Below are 26,136 nucleotides of genomic sequence, written 5' to 3'. Positions count from 1 at the left end.
ATTATGTTCCAAACTGATGCGCACACTGGGTATCTTTGGAGGCAGATCTGTTCCATGAAGCAATATCTGTTCCTTTTCATGCTGTGAGATTAAACATGCTGCGTTCCAGTCAACTCACCAGATCACTTTTCATTAGTCTCACCAGGGCTCTTACTTGGTCTGGTAAATTCCTGTGGAGAAGGACAATTAGTGAGCCTTAGGGGAGACCAGCATCCATAGGAAGGATATTTATCTAGATATCTATATAGCCTTGGGGCATCTCAAACTCATGAGTGAATGTATCCTCACACTATTCCTGTGAGGTAGCATTCTCCCATTTTATAGATGGGGCACCGAGACACAGAGACTAAGTGACTTGTCCAGATTCACATGGGAAGTCTGTGTCAGAAAGGATTTGAATCCAAATCTCAGTCCTGTCCAGTGTTTTAACCTCAAGAACATCCTTCCTTCACCTTGTTTGACTCCCTAGAGAGTAGCTGAGAAATTTTTTTTACAAATTTTTGGATGCTAGGTGCAGCAAACCCTTTGTCAGCTGACAGCATCATTAGAATTGTTGGATCAGTTTATTTCTTATAGACTAAAACTGCAAGGGAGTGCCAAACCCAAGGCTCTGAAAAATCCCCTGCATTAACATTTGTGTGTGCACTGAATATTTCCAAACCTACATTGACTCTAAGGAAATGTGCACAGTAACTATTGAAACAAACCTCTGATGTTCCCAGGATCACAGCTCAAAGTCAGCACTTCACAGTCTATTAGGTGCAAAGCAATGGTTCCAAAGCTTTTTCGGCCCTGATGAAAACTGAAGCAAGAATCCAGGACACTCAGGAGGGGGCTAACAAGACAGCCTTGTAATAGCCAGGCTAGATCTATAAAAAGCTTTGCTATGGATTCTAGGTTACCTATGCTAAACTGCTGGACCTCATTTAGCTGCTCTATCCTCACATTGATCCTCTAATATGCACAGAATCTGAATGGAAAACTTTGGCCTTGCAGCAGCTTCATGGTTTTGGAATGAGCTGCACCTCCCTCTGGGCCCTTGCTAGAAATACTTTACTGACTGTACATCATTTCATGACGTACATCTGCTGATACTAATGAGCCTGACACACACATGATTTACATAGTAATCAGAACTTTGCTTTCCTTTGCCTTACGGCATAGATCATAGGAGCAAGAGGTATTTCCCCTCTTCCCGCAATCTGACACATAGCTCTCACTTAAGGGTTTGTCTACACAGCAAGTTAGTGCCTGGCTAGCAGTGGTGTAAATCTGCAGTGCACTAGCTTGCCATGCACTATCGGAACATGTGGACGCTGCTACTGCAGACTAACCGTTCCATAGTGTGAGCTTGACGTAGTCCCATCAACCAACCACAAGTGGTCAGGAGTCAGGAACTCCCTTTTACATTTCATTCTGGAAGATGGCACTTTCATCCACACAGCGCCGCCCGCCTGCCCGCCCCAATATTAAGATAGGATTCAAGGTTGACAGAAAGGGGAAACCACCACCTATTGAATCACCAATGTCCCTTCTGCAGCAGTTTGGGTTTACCATGGAGCTCTACCTTTCAAGCATTGACCCAGCCTAGCTGATAAGATGTGACAAGATCACTGCTTCAGAAAATATCCTACCGGCACTTCTACACTCGGGTCTAGGCCACATTTAAATCTAGATTTTCAGAGATGGGCTGGAGGTGGAGGAGGTGTATTAACTCATTACTTCATTTATTCCTCCCCTTCCATGACTCCCATTCTTGTTCTTAAACTTTTAGTTTCATTTTTCAAGTAAAATTTGAGATGTCCTCTAAGGCTTCAGTTCAGCAAAGCACTTAAGCATGTCTCTTATGTTAAGTGTATGCTTAAGTGTTTTGGCTGAATAGGGATGGACTACAGAATGTGCTTAGAGTCAAGCTTAGAGTCACAACAGACAATATTAACGTTTATTTTTAAGCATTTTTTCTATTTTTATCCATTTAAATTTTCACGGTTGTGCAAAATTATGGAGTTTAAGCTTTTTCTTTTATATTTATCTATTTAAAATTTTTTGGCTGCAGGAGATTATAGGGGGGATAAAAATCAGGCAATGGGGGGGCCAGACTATAATTAAAAGACAGTAGATGATGATTAAAAATTAAAGCTTTATAAATTTAAAACACCATCACATCAAAATGTACAAAGTAAATATCTTAAATCAAACACTAATAAGTTATCAAGCAACATTTTTTTGTACTTTATCGAACGGAAATTTCAGTTATCGATAGAAATGTTTTCATTGGTTTGTACTTGTGCAGTGAAATCAATGTGTACTGGCATTTACTGATAAAAATCTATTCCTTCGAAGCCTAGACATATCCAACAAGTTCATTAAAACCAGCCTTTTCAGAAGTGGCCACTGATTTTTAGCCACTCAGCCTGAGAAAACTTTGAGCCTGATTTTCAGAACTGATGAGTGCCCATGGCTCAGCACCTCTGGAAAGCAGATGGCTCAGCACCTCTGGAAAGCAGGCTCAAGATGGGCACCCAAAAACTGAGGCACACCAAATAATTCAATTTTGAAACTCTCGGCCTTAGCTCTCATTTACAGGCCATCTTTTTACCTCTGGATGACAGGAAGAGGATCTCTTTGGCTCAAAGAATGAACCCTTAGCAGCATTACAAATACAGAGCCACATATTTGAACCAGGAGAAACTATTCCATCCTCTTTATGTCCAATGCCATGATATCAGTGAACTATATGGAGATAAACTTATCTCCTCAGATAAAGCTATAAATAAAGTGTGATAGAAATGAACTCTACTAAGGGTGCCAATGAGAGTTCAGGGACATTACCATAGTGCCTGTTTATACAGAAAACAAACTCATGTGCTGCTTTCCCTCACTGTCATAGGCCTTCCACATGAGGAGATGGTGGGAAAGGGCAAGGACTGGTGGGTGGGGCGAGGCTGGGCAGTCGGGGAATCAGAAGGAGTCTGTGAGCTTTGTTTTCTTCATCCCCTGCTGAACAGTTATAAAAGAGTAAAAATATTGCTGGGAAAGCTGAGCAGCAAAACTTCCTATCTCTGGCCAATCCAGGTCCTCTGGTGTGGCAGGTGGAAAAAAGAGAAGTTCACCTCCTCACACCGGTGACCCAGCAAGTGTACAAGAACTCACCTGTTTCTCGGGATTTGTACAAGAGTTTGCATTTTGCAGTATAAGTACATGGGAAGTACTTAGTACCTGTTCGGTTTTTCCACCTTAGTATCTGATTTTACACTATGGACCTAACTCACACCTGGTGTAAGAGTATGCAGCTCAACTGTCTTCATAGACTCATAGACTTTAAGGTCAGAAGGGACCATCGTGATCATCTAGTCTTCTGTGACTATTAAGTTGCACCCTCTTGTACCAGATCTGAATTTGGGTCAGATACTTAGCTGCAAATTCAACTTCCAAATGAAGCAGTCTCTGTAGCTTACTCAGATTTGCCCCCATCTTGAATTTCACAGAAAGCTAGAGATGATCATTAACATCAGTTGCAACTAGTTTTTCACTTATCTAAAGGTCCAGATTATGTTCCCTGAAAGGTTCTGGCTTGAGAGCCCTGGAAAATGAAGTTCTTTATTCATCCACCCCACAGTTACTTCACTGGCAGTGCGGGCTTCGACAGTTTGGTCTCAGCCATGAACTAAAGGGACTGCACACATCCAGAGAGGAAAAGGTAGCTCAGATTCCATACCTCTGGCACTCTTGGCATCCCAGTTCAGACTGCCCACAAGGGTCCAATTAACGCCAGCTGTACTGATGGCCTTTGTCATGTGAACAACTGTCCCCTAGGGACTAGACTGACATATCGTGATGCTCAATTAAAATGGGCTACCAGACAGACATCTGATGGAAAAGACATGATTGCTGCAGACCTGAGCTGTATTCACACTGGTGACCTAGAACTGAAAGACTTTGTTATCCTGTTTCCAATCCCCTATGGTAATCAGCCAACCTGATGTACCTTTTATACCAAATAAGGTAGGGACAGATGATTTAATTGCTATCTGATTTTTATGCTGTAAGAGCAACCCAGGATATTAGATCCCTAAACCCTGCAGGAGTTTCCTGTTCACACAGGGAGTCACTTCATTTGGAAATAAAAATGAATTCATTATAGAATGAAAATCCCTCCTTTTGCAGGGCTAGGGGGCAGAGGGAAATATTTCATAGCATCTAGCCAATGACTCCCATTTTGTCAGTGAATATTAGGGTGAGTCAGAAATCATTCTTTCAGCCTGCAGGAGAAATCACTCCTGAAACATTAAAACAATATCTTGATCACTGATAAAACCTTGGCAGTCATCACTTAGGGAGAGAGAAAGTGTAGAAGCTCTCTTGGCTTCCAGATTTAGCTGCCAAGTGGAGCTGCTGGGGAAACGGAGGATATTTTTTTTAAATAAGAGAAAAAGACTGAAACAAGAGTCTTTTTAGCTCTACCAATCACCAAAGTCAAATACAAGCACAATCAGCCAGAAATCCTGCCCAAATGGTGGCTGTGCCCAAGTCTGCGGCCAGCTGCTTAATTATTTAAATACATAATTAAGCCTCCCATCCTGCCCCATCATCTCCCCGTCAGAAGCTGAGACTTCTAAGATGAGAACTTGGATTCTCTTCCTAGAAAGGATAACACCGGGGATTAAATATGCAGCCGCCTTCCATGAGACTGCTTCTCCCAAGTATGGCTGAAGGCAAAGGGACATATTCAAACTGCATGAGGCTGCTACTACATTGAAATCAAAGTAATTGCAGCCACTTACACCAGGTCTAAAACTGGCCTAGAGCGTGTGCCTGACTGTCACCTGTCCTCATCTCTTCATAAGCCTCTAGCAGCCTGATTGGTTGCTTGGTATTTTTGCTGTCTCTCTCCACCACTCCTCCCCACCCTTCCAAATGTTTGAGGCTTTAATCATGGAAGATTTCATGCATTCTCTCCTCTAGCTGCTCATTGCAAATTCAACACACTTTCACTTTCTACCCCACACAGAACATTTCCTAAAAGCCCTTCGTGCCCCAACGTTTAACTTATACAAGACCAAACAATTTCTGCACCTTCTTGCTCCTGGGGCACATATGAAGACTAGACAACAGTTCAGTTCCTGTAATGGCTTTTCCAGCAAAGCTGTGTCCCAAGGAGGGCTGCTGCCCTGACTTGCTTTTATGGACAATGTGCTAAACTGTGCAACTCCGCCTGTGGACTAAGGTAAGGTCACCACACTCACTTTTCCTAGTAAATGGTGATCCCAGGTCTCGAGAAGTCAAAGGCTAATGCACTAACCCACTCGTCCCTCCAATCTGTGTTCCCAGCTGTACTGCTTCTTTCATCGTACAATGAAGCTCTCCTTTGGGACAAGGTATTTCCACTGATGTGCTTACCATTGTTGTGATCCAAGAGGTCCTGTCACATGCTTCATTATATCACATGGCTTTCTTATGAAAATCAAGTGAGCCATTCAGTTTATGTTCAATACAGCAGAAGCTCTGGAGCATGAGCCAGGCCCAACTTGAAGTACCTGCCAGACTGGTTTTGCTTGCTATTAAGCGCACGTTATAACAGCACGAGACACATCAAAGGAAGTTATATGAAGCAGCCACATCCCTGCATCCCAAAGCGGGGAGGGGGAAAATCATCTTACTCAGCCACTGCTCCAGGAACTGCCTGATTGAGAAAGGCATTCGGCTCGCTTGCTCCCCCTGTGCCAGTCGAGTAACCCGTGAGGTTAACGTTGAACTCCCGAAGGATATCTGAAGAAGGAAGAGCATAATGAGAAGGGAGTGACCCCACTTGCTCATCACAGAGGGGAGAAGACTAGTATACACCATGCCCCCCTAGATTCTTGGTTTGTGTTAGGAGAAGGCTGCTGCTTGTTCTCCACTTACCTTGCTGTGCCCACCCAAGGGAAGCAGAATATTGGGCACTGCTGTGTCAGCCAAGTGATGCCAGAGGCTTAATCTCTTAGTGTAGATTGTCAGACAGCTGGGGAATGCACTGGCTCAAGATGTCTCCTGACTCAAACCTGGTGCAATCCCACTGACATCAAGTGCAATCATGGGGGGAGGTGGACAGAGTATGTACAGGCACATTGTATGTGACCATCCTGCACATTACCATGGTTAAAGCTTGAATGAGAAACCCCCTGGTGAGCAGGCAGCCATTCTGTCAGGGAGCCAGAAGGGCCCTTGGCCTGGTTGGTCTGGAAGGAGCTGAGAGAAGCTTCTCTTAGCTGGAAGTTCTATTGTGCATATCTTTACCGCTATGCAACCTCACATGCTGATCGCAGACCTGTGTATTAAATGCTTACATGCAAGGCAGTGAATTATTCACAGCCCCTCTCCGTTCAATACCCTAGTACTGTTGCTCAAAAATAAAAAAATAAAAACCACCACAAACACCCTTGTGTCTGTGAGGGCAGAGAATGTGTTGCTAGTCAAAACAAAAAAAGCCACAATTATATTAAGGGTTCCATTTATCAATTGTTTATAAAGGATTAATAAATGGCTTAATTTTAAATAAATAACTTTAAAGGGATTAATAAAAAGTTTTAATAAACATCCAACAAAGTGGGTATTTACCCATGAAAGCTCATGCTCTCAAACGTCTGTTAGTCTATAAGGTGCCACAAGACTCTTTGCAAGTTTTAATAAATGATTAATCAATTTTAGTGTGCCATATATCAACACATGGTTTATAACCATGGTTTATAACTTTCTAGGACTCCTACTGATGTGCTTATAACCATCTATTATATACTTACTACAAAGGTCTGTCATATGCTTATAACATGGATTAGCCCTTTATAAATGAAACCTTAATATAAAGTATAATTCAAAAAAATGTGCTGAAACTTCACAGCCAGATGTAGCGGGTGCCAAACCACCAATCTGAGTTTTGAGAATAGCTGTGAAGTTGATTGACAGGAAAGTTTCACAATTCCCAGCAGTGTAGACACGCAAATATTCAGCAATATTCACTTAAAATATCCGGTCTTGGCAAACATCCCTGTCTGGAAAGGGACTTGCTAGAGCATTTGCAGAAAGCTAACACAAACAAGGCACAAAAACAGTCACAGCAAGCTTATTTAAAAATATCAAATTAATATTCACTGAGGCTTTTTTGAAGCCTCCTTGCAGCTTCACTGATGAGGCAGTCCAGAGGATCAATGAAAATATGGGCCATTTCCACGAATGTCCAGCCTTGTGAATTACCCCAACAGAGATTTTTAAATGTTAAGAGAAGTTCACGGTAAGTTTGCTGCCCACATCGTAGTCATGGTGTACCAATCAGTCCATTCTCTCCCTTGAATCTTGGCAACAGCAAAGCTTCTACTTACTAGGCAGGGTTGTTACATTCTTTAACGAAGCATCCCCTCCAATACTGCAATTGGAAAGAGAAGCAAAGACTAAGTCATTAATCTTTTAGCACTGCTCAGACAATAAGGCGATAGATGACAAGTATCTAAGACAGATTTCCTGTCCTTGCCTGGAGGATATGAAGGATCCATGACACTTGGAAACTAGAGGTGTTTCACAACTGGGTGGAAGGATCCAGATCTAAATGCTTGTTTAAGGGCTTGAGTGAGATTTTTGGTAGCACTGATGCTGTCAGAAGGGTTCATGTGTGGGTTTTGCAGTTGAGAATGTGAGGTCAGGTCATTAGTTGAGGGAATGCAGGAGCACCTGGCTGCTGGGAGGGTGATTAGAATTAAATCACTTTTTCAGTGAAGGGAGAAACTGCAGGTGAATTTAAATATCCCAGGTCTCCAGAAGTCAAAGGCCACAGGTGGATTTAAACATCCCCTGCAGTGTCTACCCCGGGCTATGGATTTTTGGGCTGGTACATGAGAACATGTTAATGTGAAATTGGCCAGACTAATGTCTCTATCCAAGCTGCTGAGTGAAGCAGACAATTTAAATAGTGAAAAATAAACATGACTGTTAAAATTCGTTTGGGTGTAACAATCCAAGGTGTCTGTAGGGACACAGGAAAGGAAAGGGTTTGGTATATGTATATAATATTTATATATGGACTGTTTTCCACTGAGTGGTTCTACCTAGAAGCCTGATCCTGCAAACACTACAGGACAATGGGACTATTCATGGTGGCAAGAGTTACAGTCTTACATGGTGGAAGGACCAACCTCATTCCAGCAGTACAAAGCAACACCAAAGCCAATTCAACCAGCCCCCTATGGATTCTCCCTGCATTGAGGACTCCTTGAGTGACAGATAGATGCTGTGGTGGCTCTGATTCATTTCTACATGGCACAAGCGTATCCAGGGAGAAGAAAGGCTGGAACATTCTTACGCCCTGGTGGTTCTCAGCTGCCAGAATGACTCCTTGTGGCTGGAGGCACTTGGCTGCTCTAACTTGTAACAGGGGGGCAGCACAATACAAAGCTTCCTTGGCCCCTTTTCTGGTCTTGCACTGAGCACAGCTGAGTTGTACCAGGAAATCTGGCCCTTTATCTCTATGAGGGTGGTGAGGAGTGGAGGGAGGATCTCCAGCCAAACAGCAGCAGCAAATAAGTGGGTTTTATACAGAAGCTTTTCTTTTCTTTGTTAACAAAAGCTTAGAAAGAGCAAACCTTGTGAGCAGCCCTCTTGAATGCCAGCAGCTGTGATTTGTTTGCCCTGGTGATTTTTCACTGGCTTTTGGCGAGAGAGATCTATTTGCCGACCCATTCATATAAATCAACCCAGCGTGTGAAACCCTCTGTGCATGAGAAGTCAAAAAGCTAGTGACTGGAGTTGGTTGAAAATGTATTGCTGAAATTCTTTAAAAAACAAAAATTACATTTATGACAAAAAACAATTTTTCAAAAGAAATGCCAAACTCAACAAATGAATTTTTTCCCCAGTTTTTGACAATTGGAAAAAAAAAAAAGAACTTTTTCATGAGAAACAAAATATATTTCCTCACTTCCTTTATTAATGACTTACCTCCAAGCCAGCCCCCGATACTCTGTGTTCATATCCAAGATATTGTTTGGTTCAGCACCAATTCCATTACCAGCCTAAAACAAAATTAAACCAAGACAAAGACTGAACTATTAACATTTTGGCCATACGTATATTTTGGTGATCTTAATTTTTTATTTCATTAACAGGTCTCTCCTTAAAAGCCTGTTACATTTTGGCTTGTGATACTTTGGCACCTGGCTTTTCAGGAAAAGTGTTATGAAAAATAGTACCAATTCATTTTTAAAAATTCTTTACATAGTATTGCTGTACACATGGCATAAACAAAATATATGAGTGCATGACATAGTGTATAACGGTTGCATTGGCCCATGTCTGGATGAGCTGTATAATTCATTCAGGGTTTCACTATTCATAAGTAATGCTGCCTTCTCAAACTCCAGCCAACAAAACCTTCAGGGCGGCTGTACCACCATTTTCCCCGAATATGAGTTTTGTCACATGACAGGAGACTGAACATTAAAACAGCCATGCAATGGGCCAGATTCTGCCCTCAGATATGTATGTGTAACTGCTATTTCTCCAAAGACTAAATGTATCCATAGTTCCTACACAAGGGTATCAGATACCAAAATAGCAGCAACAACTGCTGTATCTCATACTATCAGATAGTATCTGATACTATTGCATGACAACTGTAGTTGAATCCTGACTATAGCGATCAACATGGTATGTATTTATTCAAATGTTTGTGCTGATTTCAGTGGGCTCATGGATGCAGAAATCTGCAACATCATACCTGCCAGAAAGTTGTGTGGTGTGCATGCAGAAACATTCTTAGGACTCCATTATTTGGAAGTGAAATGCCTACTAAACACATGAAAGGAGATCATCCTCACTGAGGACTAAGGCCATGGTGAGTTTGATAAAGAAACTGGTTATCAGTTAATCAAGCACAATGAAGAGTCTGAATATTTTGGTTCTCTTTTCTTTTGCACTCATCTCCAAATAGGCAAAAGCCATTTTACTTAATTAGAAAAAAAAAAACACCTGCAGCACAAGAGAAGGCAATAGCTAATTATCAGGCAGAATGAACTGAGACACAGATTCTGCAGTCCATCCTATTCAGCAGAGCACTTAACCTTGTGGTTAACTTAGAGCATGTGCTTAAGCCCCACTGATTTCAATGGGACTTTACCCCCTGGGCCTAGGTCCAGTAAAGCATTTAAGCAGGTGCTTAAATGACCTGCCTAAATTCATATAATTCAGGTGCAATGTTAGGATTAGAATCCAGGAGATCTGACACCTTGTCCCCTGCTCTAGATCTCTGTCTTCTGCCTATTAATGAGTATTTCACTACCCCAGCACAAGTGCTCAGCTCCTCCCTCCAACCCCCATCCCAGTCTGAGCAGGCAAAACATTCTGTTGTTCCATCAGCAAACAAAAAACCAGACAGAAAAAGCACAAAGGTCCTTACAGTCAAAGAATCCCCCAGGGCTGCTATCACTCGTACATCAGCTGGTTTGAGGGCATGCACTGTAAGGCAAAGAGATGCAGTTAAACCTGAATGGGGAACAGAACCATGCTTTTTCATCACTGCTAGATATGAATTATTCCACCATGTATTTGTGTATTTACCCACATTTTTTGTATTTTTATTTTTGCAATGCCCAGATAATGAAACAGGAGACTTCTCCAGCTCATCTTGCCAAGGTTGAGCAGTCACCAGGGCCAGTGCAACCATTTAGGCGACGTAGGTGGTTGCCTAGGGCACTAGGATTTGGGGGACAGCATTTTCTTCGGCAGCGACCGCGGCGGCCGGATCTTCGGCCGCCCCGGTCGCCGCCGGCATTTAGGCAGGGGGAGCGCGGGGACGGCCGCCTGCAGCAGGTAAGAGGGGTGGGCAGCACACAGGGGAACTCCCCACCCCAGCTCATCCCTGCCCCACCTCCTCCCCGAGCACACCGTGGCTGCTTCACTTCTCCCGCCTCCCAGGCTTGCTGCACTTAAGCTGATTGGCGCCGCAAGCCTGGGAGGCGGGAGAAGTGAAGCAGCGACGGCGTGCCTGGGGAGGAGGCAGGCAGAGCAGGGGTGAGCTGCTTGGGGGGAGGGGGGAGATGCTGCGGGGGGGTGCCTCAGGGCGGGGACTCGGGGACAGGGGAGGGCGCAAGGTGGAAGTTTCGCCTAGGGCGCGAAACATCCTTGCACTGGCCCTGGCAGTCACATAGGAGTTAGCAGCAAGTTCTTACTGCTTAAGACCACTGACAAAAGAGGGGAGAGCAAGGAGCAAGTCATACCACATTGCTGGAGGCCTCTCCAGGGTTAGGGAGACCAGAATGAGGATAGGGTGATTCAGTATTACAGAGCAGGCATGTTGACAGTAACTGCTGCAACAAGGCAGAGCAGGGTACAAAAAAAGGCATTATGCTCATAAACAAGTTGAATACTACCAGGTATTGGACCACAAACTATGGAGTCCTGCCTTCAAATCCACTGACCTAAGCACTAGACCCCTCCGTTTATAGGATGTGTCAGCCCTTAAATTTTGCACAGTGCAGGAGTTATCTGCTGTAAATAAGTTAACTGCAATCACTTCATCTGAATAGTCCATACAAGGATGGTTTGGCATCATACCTCTTAAGTAGCTATAGAAAGTAAGGTCCTTGCTTGGTGTACTTTTTCCACAGTCCAATAATTATTTAAGCATAATTAAACAAAACATTCCTTGAGATGCTGTTGAAACAAACAAACAAACAAACAAACAAACAAACAAACAGTCTCCTATCCTAAGCAGGCAAGGTTACCTGAAGTTGGAGAAGAGCTGGATGGAGCCCTGTCCTCACACAGCAGCTGGCTCCCATGATTCTAAAGGAAGAGAAGACAGGCAAAAGGAACTGAATCATTTTAGACCAGGAAACATAGTATCAGCGAATGCAATAAAGCATGTCCCTGTTTGTCTGTAATTAATCAAGCAGACATTGGTCACTGAAGTCAATCTGTCACACTCAGGGCATGTCTACATTTGAAACTTGTTGAAGTTTTGTGTGTCTGTTAAGTGATTGGCCAGAACTATAGTGTGAGCAGTGCATACATACCACTTTGTTAAGCCACGATTAAGGTATTATTGCAGCTGCACAGCACAGCAGTGTTACAAAATAAGTGCTCAGTGTTATGGTCAGACATCCCACAGTGCACTGCTCTGCTGCTGTGCTGTACGCATTCTCGCATTTTTTCGTGCCATGCTTTGTGCAATGCCTACTGGCAGACAATGGAATTCTGGGGCTTGAGGTCAAACTGCATAATTCTCAGAATTCCTCCCTGTTTCATCCCATCATCCAACTGTTTTTTGAGAGCCAGCCATTCCCCCTTTCAAAGCACTGCCAGGCAGCATAGAGAAACATTGGCGAGGCAGCAAAACACCTACATGAGAGTTCAGTATGAAAATGTATGAGGCTATTGCCATCTGGAAGCTTGCCACACCAATTGCCACCAGTCAGTAACTAACCGGTTTGGTGTAGGTAAATCAACTGTTGGGGCTTTTGTCATGGAGGTGTGACCTGCTATCAGGAAGATTTTCCTCCCCAGGTCACAAGACTGGGCAATGCAGAGGAGGTTATTAATGGGTTTGCACAGTTGGGGTTTTGAACTCTACTGGGCTTTTGATGGGATCCATGTGCCTCTTCTTTGCCACCCCCCTTCACTTCAGGCTTCAGAGTTCATCAACAGAAAAGGATATTTCTCCATGGTACTATGAACCTGGTTGGTCACCATGGAAGGGTCACCAATATAATGTAGAGTGGTCTGGAAAGGTTCATGATGCCAGGACCTTTAGAAACTCTAGCCTATTTTCTGCAATGAGAAATAGAACTTCTGCTCCATGAACTCTATGGACACTGATGGTATTGCCATTTTTCTACTCATTCAGTGAGACCTACCACTTCCCTGGCTTATGAAGCTTTTTACTTGACACTTGATTAAGCAAAAGGAATTGTAACTATACCCTGGGCAGCTTCAGAATGATAATGGAATGTGCATTTGGAAGACTGAAAGGTAGATGGAAGATTCGGACACTGAGGCTGATGAGAAGCATCTTGGTACATTAGCTCCTTGCTGTGTTTTGCACAACCTTTGTGAGAGCAAGGAAAAGAGCCTTGTACGTGTATAGGAGCTGGAGGTGGGCACACTTAGAAAACATTTTGGTCAGATAAGAAGCCTCTACAAAATGACGCAGCTACTCATGGGCACAGAGTGGGGGAACACACTGTACTCACACTCTGAGTTGAAGGGCCGCTTGTGAAGAATGCACATGCTTTTGTATAAGGCATTTATCAGAATTACGGTACATGTCTTCTGTATGTATATTGGTAGAAGGATTTAATTATACTTGAAGTGCGTACAGCAGTTTATGGGGATTTTTAGTACATTTTATGTGTGCCTTGTAAGATAGGGCTTGTTTTGATGTTATTGTTCATGTGGATTTTATTACAGTAATTCTGGACATTTCAGTGAATGATTCAAGATTCAGCTATGACCATAAAGACATTTTCAGTTCTATTTAATCAATACCAATGGATACACCATATTGAACATTCATAAAGCTGTGCAAAATTAGACAGTTTCAAGGCCATGCGTTTCAGGAGGTTCGATTGCCTCTTCATCCACAGCAGATGTGTCTGCTATGCTGGCCATTTGCCTGTCCTCTCTTTTCCCCTTTCCTCACGCTAGTGGAAAGAGGGGGAAATGAACATTTATCCAAATTGTAGTCTCCATTCTAAGAGTGATAAAATGTTGCTTTTTCCTTGATTTTGGAATTTTATTCCCAGAGGCTCTTCCCAATCTTGGCCGAGCTTGGCAATCATTAGAAGTTTTCAATCTTCCAGGTTCGTGTAGGCATATGGTGGGAGGAGGTGGCCGGGTGTGTGTTGGGGCGGGGGAGAGAGGAAACTTTGGGGAAGGGTTAATGAATGTCAGGTGAGTTGTGCGGGGTGACTAGCTGAAACAGGGCGCAGTAGAGTTAGGCTAAGAATTGCATGTGCACATCTGCAGGCTATCCATGCTTTGGAGGATGCTACCCTGAGCATGTTCCCAAAAGGCAGAGAAGGTTTCTGTTCAAAAAGACAATGGGCAAACAAGGAAGATATGCCAGGCTGCTGTTTGCCAGGATGGTGCCCCCAGAACTGGCACAGGAGAGGAAGAAAACCAGGAGTTATAAGGACAGTTCCCAGAGAGCTGCTTTGCTGTGCAACCACCATGCCAAGCCAAAGAGTGCTCTATTTTTAAATGTCTTGTTTTTAACACCTACAGTTGCGCATACAGTAGTCTGCAAAATTCATAGAATTCTACCTTAATGGCGGGGTGGCATGGGGTGGGTGATTTACAGCAAGTGTCTTACAGTCTTGCTTTTTTGAAATGTGATTTAGGCTATTTACCTTCTACCTCATGTGGGCTCAAGGCTGAGGACATCAGTGACATTGTGAGCCAGACATATCACTTTTGATTTTCTGTATGTGCTGCTATAATAAAAATGCCTGTCCTTCAAAGAGCCTCATGGAGGCACCACATGGATTAACCATTGGGGGAGTGGGGCAGGAGGAAGAGGCCAGCAAGCAGTGTGTTTAAAGGGGAGGGGGTGCAGTGGGAGACAGCAAGGCTAAGTGATGTGTGTGTGTGTTTGCATAGTCATAGGAAAAAAGGCCAGGAGAGTTTCTACTGTCTCTGGTAGGGCTGCCATTTTGAGTGGCAGAAAGGGGGAGGGGATTAAAAACACAAGAGGCAGAGAGAAGGTAGCTCAACATGGCAGTGCCCTTACAGGACCCTCAGCTAAGTTGTTTAACTCCCTCTCTGTCCAGCTGTATTTTAATATAACATTCAATGCTTACTAGAAATGGTTCCCTCCCCAGTTTAGGGTTCAGACTGATCCTCTGGCTGTGATTCATGGGAAGAGGCATCCTGGATATCCGTGACTGTGTCTTGGGGTTCACATAGGTCAATCAGGGAGTCCACAGAATGCGGAGGTTGAGTGGCGGTATCTCCAGCATACATGTGATCCAGCTCCTCATGGATCCAGCAGACCGTGTTAGCTCTACTGTTGCAGGTAGCATTCCTATTGTCCAGCCACAGCTCATCTGTCTTACTGCAGTCCTGGAGAGCCCCCCTCTTTTACATTTGTCTTGCTTCCTGCTTGTAGACCTATGCTGAGTGACAGCCTTTCAGATGGGCCTTATCACATTCCTCTCCCAAGAAGGCAATGAAGTCCAGGATTTTAGTATTGATCCACGGTGAAGCATGACTGCTGAATAATCAGGAGTATGACACAGATATGTGAACTCCACTGGAGCTGGAATTGCCAAGGACAGCATGCCAGGATTGAAACAGGGATGTTCAGGACAACTAGACAGACCAATACAGGTAGCTGGCAAAGCAATGTGGGATACCAGTAGGTAGACATGGTAGATGTGCACCAGTTGTTTCAGGATGGAGATGTAGCCACACCTACTTAGTTGTGGGTAATCTCATTCTGCATCTCAGCAAACCCGCTTCTAAAGTGGGCTTACTAACGTGTGTTAAAAAGGCCAGCTGATTCACAGCAAAATAGTGTGTGTGCGCGGCTGCAAGGCACTTTCATGTGAGATAACTCAAGTTAAATAACACATTTCAAATGTAGACCAGCCCTTAGTTTTATTCAGATTGGGAAAGCAATCCTGGCTGATTAATGCGGTACTTGAATACGTGCAGCTGTGGTTGGTTATGCAAGCCATTTCCACAGCCCTAGAGCTACCTTCCTTTTTTTGAACCCTTAAGCCTCCTAAATTCCTCCAGTGATCAATTATTGTGCAGACTCTACCTGATCTGGTTCCTGTGCTGGGGTCGGCGTAGCAGATGATGGTAGCGGTGTTGTTACGTCTGGCATAGTTTGGTTGGGATACGTATAATTGCTGTTCCTGTACGTCCTGAGGAATGACTCAGTCTATGGAATAAGGAAACGTGAGTCAACATGAAGCTGCAGAAGAATATATGGAGATATCTGTCCCCAGCCACCAATTCAAATATGCCTATAGACTATTAAAATTACTGTACTGCATATTCTTAGGAATTAAAAAGGGCCCTGCCCCTCTCTAACTAGTTTTGCAGACATATTTAGGAGCCATACAAATAAGGAAACATCTGAAATAGATGAGTAATGCTATGCTAACTACACACTCACTCTCTCTCTCTCTTTCAGACACTCTCAGTGCCCTTTACCAGTTTGACTAACAACATCTGATTATTATAGCAAAAGCTGTTAAATGTTCTGGACCAGCTGGTGTCAGGGTCGCAGTCCTGATTTCAGTGAGGGTGTGACACCAGACACCAGCCAAGGATCTGACCTTTCACTTTACTTTCCCCGTTGATGCTGTTTGAAGTGTGCAAAATAAATACTGAGCGTGGATGGTGAAGTTAGACTGGTCTGTTTAGGCAGGTTTGATTTCCTGCTTTCATACACTAACTCAAAGCTGCTGTCTTTGTGACAGCCTTTGAGGGCATGGGTGCCAGGAGTTTTCCTCCCTCTTGCAGTCTACTCTCATTGAGAAGCATATAGGTCCCAGGTGCTAACTACCCAAAAGGAGGAAGGGAGAGGGGACAGGGAGCATCCAGCATCCTCTCCAAGGTGGTGGAGCTACCACTTTGGAACGCGCTGCACAAGAACCCCCATGAAAAGCTCTGACTGCTTCACAAATGAACAATGCAACATGTGGCATATGCATGAATATTTTTCAACCTACCTGACTCGGACATTTGAGAGTTATCGCCGTTTCAAAAAAATGTGCCTCTGTCTTGTTCCCAAGGGGTTCCAACTGCATGGCAGAAAGAAAACATGGGAGAGAAGAAATAAAATGAGAACCAGAATGGAAGAGCATATATAGCTGAATATTATCAAGTAGAATAGCAAGAAAATTGCTATATACTGTATCTATCTACGTTGAAATAGCAGCTCAACCCACAAAACTCACTGCCCCAGGATTTTATCATCTTTAAAACATATTTTACATATTAAATTAGCTACTTTCCATATTAGGAATGTAGCATGCGTGATGTAATATCCCACACTTTGATTATCTCTAGTGCAAGGTCTTAGGTGCTTAACCTTTACAAGAATATACCCCAGGATATATTCTTTGACACAGCCAGTTTGTGTCCAGGTGACTTTACATTACAAAGGGAAACAAGTGCCCACCTGTTGTAAACACAATTCTGTTCTCACCAGAGGTACGGTGGCTCAGTAGCTAAATAGTGTGTCATTGTTCTTTGCTGCAGAAGAACAGGGTGGAGAAGACAGAGAGAGAGACTGAGATCTGCAGTCTTACCATGTTGTTCCACAAGGCACGAGCAGCCTGGGAATGAGCCTTCTGGTGAAAGTGGAAACAGTCTGGGGCAAAATACGAGCTGTCGGGCAACCCCTCCTGGGGAAAGAGACAGGTACTGTCACAAGAGGGGTGAGTATATGACCAAAAATACCAGCATATGATGTATTATCACATTCCTCTCAGGGACGTCCAGAGAATTCAGGGGGCCTGGGGTCTTTGGCGGTGGGTCCCGGGGTGGAAGGACCCCCGGCTGCGGGTCTTTGGGGCACTTTGGTGGCGGGTCCCGGAGCGGAAGGACCTCCCACTGCCGAAGACCCGGAGCGGAAGAAGCTCCGGGGGCCCGGGCCCCGTGGGAGTTTTCTGGGGCCCCTGAAGCGAGTGAAGGGCCCTGCTCCAGGGGCCCTGAAAAACTCTCGTGAGGGCCCCTGTGGGGCACGTGGCCTGGGGCAAATTGCCCCACTTGCCCCCTCCCCCACCCCGGGCAGCCCTGATTCCTCTTCCAACAAAAAATCCGTTACCCCAGAACTCGAAAATAGTCATGAGGGCCTCTGAGAACAAGCTAGTTACCATCCTGGGCCAGATCAAGCCACTGACTGAGAATTTAAGAGTTCTGTAGCACTTTTACAAATATTATTCAACTTACAACTAATACAACTTGCCATGTCTGAGGCCAAGGTTACACAGGCACTCAGCAGTATTACCAACAATCTCTATCCCCTCCAAAGCATTTCCCGCTGCTTTGGATCGTGGCTCACTTGAACTGGGCAAACTAACAAAGCAGAGCACTGAGGGCCAAATCTAGAGTTGGTATAAGGGGTGCAAGTTTAATGATTCAGAGGAGTGGCACCAGGTCTGAATCTGGCTCACGGTTTTTTACCTCAGTCTTTGGAACAGTCACTCTCTGCAGAAACGGCTGCACAACCACTGTGAAATCTTCCTTGCTGTCATACCTTCCACTTTCAACTAATCGGTGGGTTTCCTCCTAAAAAAGGCAGAACAATCACTCACTGCTCCTTTTCTTGCATTCTGCTTATTAGGCCCCAGTCTTACCCTCTTGCAGAAGTCTCATCATCTGAACATGCAAAACCTGAAACCAAGGACAACTCCCTTCTTGTACAAGGCAGTGAGACCATGAGCTTCTTGAAACATTGGCTTGCAAAAACCCAAATTAGAAAACTACTCATTTGATTTCCTTATCAGAAAAGCATCATGGAAGCTGCAGATGGCCTACTGCTCAAAAGCCAGCTGACTGACCAAGGGAGAGCCCCCACTTTAATAGGATTTCCCATCATGGGGTGCCAGGGATTTTTCTTGAACCACTGAAATACTTTCAGTTCAGCTGACCTCCACCACAAGAGTTCATTCTTGAACTATCAGCGCTCCTCAATTTAATCCAATTTCCCAGCAAGAGGAGCATCCAGAACTGCTGCTTCTACTGAAACTCTGATCCATCTGAAAGAGCCACTCTGTTTTAGGACCTTACTGAATCACATTTTAAAGATCTTGAGCCACATCTCTGCCCCTATTCCTTGCCTGATCCTCACCTGCCCCCTCCAGCCCAATTCTGAGTAACTTCTATGAATCTACAGCTGACTAAAGTGAGCGCAATTTGTCCTCCATCTCTAGTAGATATTAGACTTTGACTGGTCCCTGGGTCAGTCACTTCAAGCATTATCACTGCTAGAAAAATTTGTTTATTATTCCCAGAAGAACAAAGGGAGATTGCTGCTAGAAAAGAAGAACAGAAGGATTATTAAGCAATTCTCTGCTAAATCTCTTAATACTTTCCTCTGCCTTACCTGGTACCTTCTATTAAAAGACTCTAGCAGCTTAGTTTCAGTGGAATTGTCATCATAGTTCAATACACAAGGACACAGCTGCCTGCAGGAAGAAAGTGATATTTTATTTTTGTGTTGCAATCTGCTGGGTTTTTTTCCTCTGAAAAGAGGTACAAGAACTCAAAGGGTAACAAACTCCTCCAAAGGTGGATTTTTGTGAAAGGCTCATCCATGATAACAGTGATTCCAATAACTAGGTCTTCCCAGTAAATACGGACACACTGAAGTTTAAGCACGTTTATTAGGGATAGATGCATTCGTGTAAGGCAGTGGTTCCCAAACTTTAACAACCCACGAATCGAATCATTACAGTATTTTTATTACATTATGAAAATGGCACCACTCTTCCAAAATGTCACTTTTGTAGCTTGTAGCATTTTTGATTAAGCCTGTTATAAGAAAAGGCTTCTATCAGAGGCACAAGTAGAAAAAAGGGGTGCAGGGGCAAAGCTCCCACGCACCCTGTGGCCTGGGGGGGGGGGCACCGCCAGAAAAGGGCGGGGAGGCTGCCAGAAAAAAAGGGGTGGGTCCCACAGGGGGGCACACCGACAGGGGGCTGGCACGTGACCCTTGTTGCCCCCCTTACTGGCGCCTCTGGCTCTTAGGTTTCATCAAGGAGTATCAGATGTGGAACAGCATGAAGGTATTTAAGAAGCCAACTCAAAGAGTTCCCCTACACAAGCATTCAGATGTTAAGCAGTCCAGGCAAACAATGCACGTTACAACAAAGCTTAAACTTGTTCTTCATAATAATTTAAAAACCACACTGGCAGCCTATTTAATTTTAAAAACAGGAAAAAAATCCACCTCCCTTTCTATTTCGTAAAAGGAGTCTTGAAGTTTAAATCTCCTCAATGTGATAGATAGGCTTGCTTTGATCTGCGTAGGTCTTGGAAGTCCCCAAGGCTCCGGGCTGCTGGCCCCGTGCTACCCGGGGTCCCTATGGACAGCTCTGTCCGCCATTAGGGAATGTTTTCCCCCCAAGAACTCCCTGTAACATTTTGTGAACCCCAGTTTAGGAACCACTGATGTAAGGTGAGGAGATTGTCACTATGCCAGATATGCCACTGCAAGCGAAATTCTGTTCTCAGGCACATCTGCGCAGCCCCATTCACTTCAGAGGGATTGCACAGATATAATTAAGAGCAACATTTCTATAGACTTGCTCCAGTTTTCCCCTCATCCTTATCTGTCTCCCCTCATTCATTGCTGGCCCTGTCAGTAACTCCTTACAATCTCATCCCTGCTGCTCCTATCACCTGGAAACACCTCTACTCCCCATTTCATTACAAATCTCAGCAGAAAACATCTCTTTTCTGAACGTCTGAAAGAGTAGCTTACTCTAACACCGGAAAAGGAAGCAGCAAAAGGAAAATGATATACTCCCTAAAGCTAATCTCTCCCCCTCTCTCTATTGATAATGATAGATAAATAATGCTTCACTATAGTGTCTACCTAGAACCTTCCCCAAGCCCTTCTCCTGGTCTCCTGCTATAGATTTAAAAAAACAGCACATATATGCTCACTTAGCCTATAGTTCTTAATAAAGAGGAGCCAAGACAGGGATAAATTATTTACCTCTACAGGGCATTCTGGGATATGAAAGACATAGTACAAAGTTGTATTTTGAAATGTATGTCAGTAACATGCCATTCATGAGCCTTCTACACTGTGCCTGTTTAAATCTCTATACACCTGGCTTCACCACCAGACCTATAAATCCCCTTGCTGCCATAGAGACACAAATGTACTACAGCAGGATGTTTGGGTAGGATGGGAAGGTAACAGATATATTTCTAAGGGATCAGAGAAACTCAGCTCTAATCTCGCAGGCTCTCATCCTGGTGATTAGGATCTTGTGATAAGCTTGTACTTTGTTAAAGGGAAACTGCAACAAAATAATAGAAGATATTCTAAGCCAACAGCACTCAGTCTGTAAGAGCTGCTTTGTCACTGACAGTCAGAGAGCCACTAAATCACAGCAAAAGGCTGTATCATAATATTCCTTCTGTGAAACTCTACTCAGTCAACAACAGGGCCCTTCCGATCTTTCGCACCACCTTATCCTGTCAGAGTGATGTCCTCATGGACTCAGCTGTAATGAACAGAACAGGGATTGCTATTGAGGGTGCTGAGCACAGACAGATCTTGCGGTTCTCCAGCTCCCAGGCTGTCACCACTTGTGCTGCATAGTGTCAGCACACAGGGCCTCCCTAAGTCCTGGCCTGACCACTAATGGAAATGGCTACTAACTACACTACAGAGAAAGAACCTCCTTTCTTTCCCCACATCTCCTGGTTACTCATTATATGCATACAGGGAGAGAAAGATTTCCTATTCTCCCCACTGCTAGAAGCAACATAATGAGTAACTAAACATCCCACAAATCTAATTGAAAGACTAATTAACAATCCAGCTAACAACCACCAGTTGGTGAGGGACAGCTAATGTAGGTTAGGGCTCAAAGAATGTTGCTCACCACTGGAACATATGTAAAAGCAGGAGACTTTTAAAGCCTTTGAAAGGTAAATTCTGTAATTTAAATAAAACTGGATTAATTTAATCATCTTTTTAAAACCTTCATTTTAATAATTTTGAAAATTAGCTGCCTTTGTCAAACAATGTACTGCTGAGCAGTGTGCGCTAGCTCTTAATCAATTTTGCAGTTGGAAGTCTGATTTGCTGTTGTATAATTAAAATCTATATTGTGTATGTATTTTAGATACACACACGGGAAAATAGTATTTAGTTATCTGAAATATTGTAATCCTTTTTCTTCAAGGGGAAGGTTTCCACTGAAGATCTTACAGCTTTTCCTGAATAAGGGTGAGAGCTGGAACATAAAAGTCTTTCAAACCTCATGATTAGCCTTGGGCAGCTAATGCTCTTCTCTTGGTACACATCCCGGAGGGTTACTATATGAAGTACTGTCACCAGATTCACAAATGCCCGAGGAACCTGCCAAGATTATAAACAAAGTCAAAGCAAGCAAACAGAGAACAGTAGTGCCATCCCTGCTCTTCCAAGCACAGCCAAGCAGGCCAGGGACTGGTCAGATTATTTTTTTGCTAATGTAATATGTACCTTAATCTGCTGATCTAAACAACCTTTACTATCTCCATTAGAGGTTCACAGTGTTGGCTGAGTGCATCATCTCAACAGGAAATCCTAAATTGGGTTTGTTCTACCTTAAATACAGAGCTGCAGCCACTGAGACTCACGATTCTAACAAGGCCAGATCCCAAAACTGCTGGTCTCTTGAGGCAAGAGTCTGATACTCTCACTCATGCTGAGGAGCCCTGTATTCCATGAGTAGTCCCATTAGTTTCAACTAGAAAAAGGATATCAGAATATGTCCCTTAATAAAAATAATAGGGGCTGTGCTGTATAGCAAGTGGGCAGATGTGCTACTGCTAGGCATAGTTACATAACTGTCATGAAATACCATATATTTGTCAATATTTTTACACTACCTGACTCCCAACACACGAGGTGGAATTCCAGTCCACCCAATCACCATTCTTTCTGTAAAATACTTCCTTAAATTATTCCTACAGATTAGAGCAGTGGTTCTCAAACTGCGGGTTGTGACCCCATTTTAATGGGATCGCCAGGACTGGTGTTAGACTTGCTGGGGCCCAGGGCTGAAGACTGAGCCCCACTGCTCGGGGCCGAAGCCCCAGGGCTTCAGCCCTTAGTGGCAGGGCTCGGGCTTCGGCTTCAGCTCCAGCCCTAGGCAGCGGGGCTCAGGTTACAGCCCTCCTCCCCGGGGCTGAAGCCCTTGGGGTTGGGCTTTGGTCCCCCAGTCAGGGGCAGTGGGGCTTGGCCAGGCTCACGCTTCAGTCCCCTCCCCCCCAGGGTCGTGTAGTAATTTTTGTTGTCAGAAGAGGGTCACGGCGCAATGAAGTTTGAGAACCCCTGGATTCGAGATTACTATATGAAACATCTACACATGCACCAATGCTGCCCATACCAGAATGAGAAACTAAGTATGATTGCAAATTAATAACTCTAGAACCAACCACTGAAACTCAAGAAATTTGTCTTTCCCATCTGACCCCTCTCCCTAGGTTAGTAGTAAAGATTGCTTTTTACCTCTCTATGAAGTATGTCCAAAGCTATTCTTATATTGTTGGTGAAGTTATCAGGAGAAAAATGCACCTGTTGAAACAAAGGGTTGAATGGAGTTCTGGGCATCTGTAGTTTCCTCAGGCAGATACAGAAGCTACTAGCTGACTCTTAGACTACAGTGACTGGACTCTTGGTTCAGGGTACATTGGCACAACAAATAGCTCTAGAGCATCTCTGGTTCCCCAGCTCCCTCCTTAAGCATCATCATAGGAAGGAAGTGTTATATCCTTGGGGCAGCCGGTGTAGGAAGCAATCACTTGAGGCCAGAGAGCAGGCAGCTAACCAAAACCTCCATTTTATTTACATATATACAGAGAGCTTCTCAGCCGGTTGAAACCGGTTGAGCTAACCCATAATAATCTAACTCAGTTGCCATAGTAACAAAACCATGACAATCAAATACACAACATATTCCTCCCCCCCTAATAAGAACATCCCCTAAATAAAACACACACTAGACTAGAGAAGGAGGGTAGACTGCCTCCATTCCCGGCTAAACCCTGGGGATTATTTTGCCCCATAACCGTGGGTTCGCCCTAGCTAAAGATCCAGCCGATGAGGAGGCCTTCTGTCTCTAGGTGGATTACGGCGAACTACTGGTGTTATTGCACCCGAAAGCACTAGGGGCTCAGGGTCCGCAGCACGAACAGGTGAGGAGGTGGTATCAGCTCGTGCTGGGCAAAGGGGTATCTCAGCCGCCGGCAGTAATGGAGGAGAACAGTCAGAAACAGGTGACTCGTGATTCGATCCCTCACCAGAAGAGGTGAAGTCAGACCCCTCAACTGCAGATGGGTCCTGAGGACTGGCATGACCTGGCAACAGCTGATCTACATGTCGCCGCCAGGTAAGATTCTCTGCAGTCCGGACTGTGTAGGAAACAGGTCCTGTTTGAGTGATGACTGTGGCCGGAACCCATTTAGCCCTGGAAGTATAATTCCGAGCCAAAACTGGCTGTCCCAGGCTAAAGGGTCGGTCTTTTGCTCTGGGTGCCCGTCTGATGACTTGATATTGCTGCTGATGTTGCACAATTGGTCGGGGTTCAGAAGGTTTCAGCAGATCAAAGCAAGTGCGCAGCTGTCGTCCCATCATTAGAAAGGCCGGAGATGCGTGGGTCGTAGCATGAGGTGTGTTTCTGTAGGAAAGTAAAAAGGTATCCAGACGCTTTTGAATGGAGTGTTGTCCCCTTGCTGATTTCAAAGCGTTTTTCATTGTCTGCACAAATCTTTCAGCTAATCCGTTGGTGGACGGATGATATGGTGCTGACGTGATGTGGTGTATCCCATTTGCTTTCATAAAATTTTGAAACTCCTGAGAAACGAACTGCGGTCCGTTGTCGCTCACAAGTTGTTCTGGCAGACCGAAACGACTAAAGAGTCCTCGTAGTTTTTGGATAGTACTCTCTGCAGAAGTGGACTGCATTATAGAGACTTCTGGCCATTTAGAATGGGCATCTATTGCCACCAAGAACATGCTTCCTTCAAGGGGGCCAGCAAAGTCAACGTGAATACGTTGCCACGGGTTTTCAGGCCAGTCCCATGGGTGTAGGGGTGCCCACTGGGGTGCATTCCTCACACCCTGACATGACATACAAGCTTTTGCCTTTTCTTCAATAGCGCTGTCCAGTCCAGGCCACCAAAAATAGCTTCGTGCAATTTCCTTCATGCGCACTATTCCACAGTGACCGGAATGTAGCTGTTCTAACATCTGTGATCTCAGTGGTGGTGGAATAATGACACGTCTCCCCCACAACAAACAACCAGATTGGACCGATAACTCCGTCCGCTTGGACATGTAGGGAACAAGGTCGGATGAGACCGGAGAGGTTTGTCGAGATGTTCCATGCATCACCAGGTCCATAACGTGGGACAATACTGGGTCAACGCGAGTTGCCTTCTTTATCTGAGTAGCAGTGATGGGTGTATTCTCTACCTGTTCAAAGTAGAAGATTTCCTTGTGGGCACTATCTTGGTGTTTGACCGGCAAAGGCAATCTTGAGAGGCCATCTGCATTGCCGTGTAGAGTGGATTTCCGATATTTGATTTCATATGTGTGTGCTGAAAGTAACAATGCCCAACGTTGCATACGACTAGCAGCTAATGGGGGAATGCCTGTGTAAGGTCCAAAAATTGATGTCAGAGGTCGATGGTCTGTGAGAAGAGTAAATTTTCGCCCTAACAGGTACTGATGAAACTTCCGAATTCCAAAAACAATTCCTAATGCCTCACGTTCGATTTGGGCGTAGTTAGTTTCTGCTTTGCTTAGAGTGCGTGAAGCAAAAGCAATAGGTCTCTCTTCTCCTGAAGGCATAATATGTGACACGACTGCTCCCACTCCATAAGGGGAGGCATCGCAGGCCAATTGCAGTGGTAAGGATGGATCAAAGTGCGTTAGAACTTCAGAATTTAGCAATGCATCCTTAGCTTTGTTAAACGCAACATCACAGGCTTCAGTCCACTTCCAGGCCTTGTTCTGCCCAAGCAGCTCATGAAGTGGTTTTAGCAGTGTGGCTAACTGTGAGATGAACTTTCCATAATAGTTCAGGAGTCCTAGAAACGAGCGCAGCTGGCTTACATTTCGAGGTGGGGGAGCCTCCACAATAGCTTTAACTTTTGCAGGGGCCTTATGAAGACCTGCAGAATCAATGATATGTCCCAAATATTCAACAGAGGGCTTGAAGAATTCACACTTGTCTTTGCGAACTCGTAGGCCATACTCTTCCAGTCTTTGTAGGGTAGCCTCTAAATTCTTTAAGTGATCCTCTTCATTTCTTCCAGTGACCAGGATATCATCCAGATAGCACTGAACTCCTGACAAGCCACACAAGATCTGGTCCATAGCCCTCTGGAACAGGGCGGGAGCAGATGTTATTCCGAAGGGTA

The 26,136-nt window shown here is 44.4% G+C and overlaps 1 protein-coding gene across 2 annotated transcripts in view; it reads right to left on the bottom strand.

Annotated features, from left to right (window-relative positions):
* The window catches only part of PLB1 (phospholipase B1), a 125,026-nt gene that overhangs the window by 35,804 nt on the left and 63,086 nt on the right, over positions 1 to 26,136 (bottom strand). For both annotated transcript variants that reach the window (XM_045009584.1, XM_045009585.1), the window contains 13 exons: positions 23,222 to 23,287; positions 21,984 to 22,084; positions 19,088 to 19,169; positions 18,166 to 18,270; positions 17,289 to 17,384; positions 16,707 to 16,778; positions 15,788 to 15,910; positions 11,748 to 11,808; positions 10,421 to 10,479; positions 8,965 to 9,038; positions 7,356 to 7,399; positions 5,661 to 5,769; positions 119 to 170 (listed from right to left, as the gene is read on the bottom strand). In XM_045009584.1, coding sequence (XP_044865519.1) covers positions 119 to 170; positions 5,661 to 5,769; positions 7,356 to 7,399; positions 8,965 to 9,038; positions 10,421 to 10,479; positions 11,748 to 11,808; positions 15,788 to 15,910; positions 16,707 to 16,778; positions 17,289 to 17,384; positions 18,166 to 18,270; positions 19,088 to 19,169; positions 21,984 to 22,084; positions 23,222 to 23,287 — 1,044 coding nt within the window. The remainder of the gene's footprint in view (positions 1 to 118; positions 171 to 5,660; positions 5,770 to 7,355; positions 7,400 to 8,964; positions 9,039 to 10,420; positions 10,480 to 11,747; positions 11,809 to 15,787; positions 15,911 to 16,706; positions 16,779 to 17,288; positions 17,385 to 18,165; positions 18,271 to 19,087; positions 19,170 to 21,983; positions 22,085 to 23,221; positions 23,288 to 26,136) is intronic.

Source organism: Mauremys mutica, chromosome 3, assembly GCF_020497125.1.
Source record: "Mauremys mutica isolate MM-2020 ecotype Southern chromosome 3, ASM2049712v1, whole genome shotgun sequence".
In the NCBI taxonomy this organism is placed as follows: Eukaryota; Metazoa; Chordata; order Testudines; family Geoemydidae; genus Mauremys; species Mauremys mutica.
The sequence above is the reverse complement of the archived record's forward strand: the minus strand, read 5'-3'. Positions and strand labels throughout refer to the sequence as shown.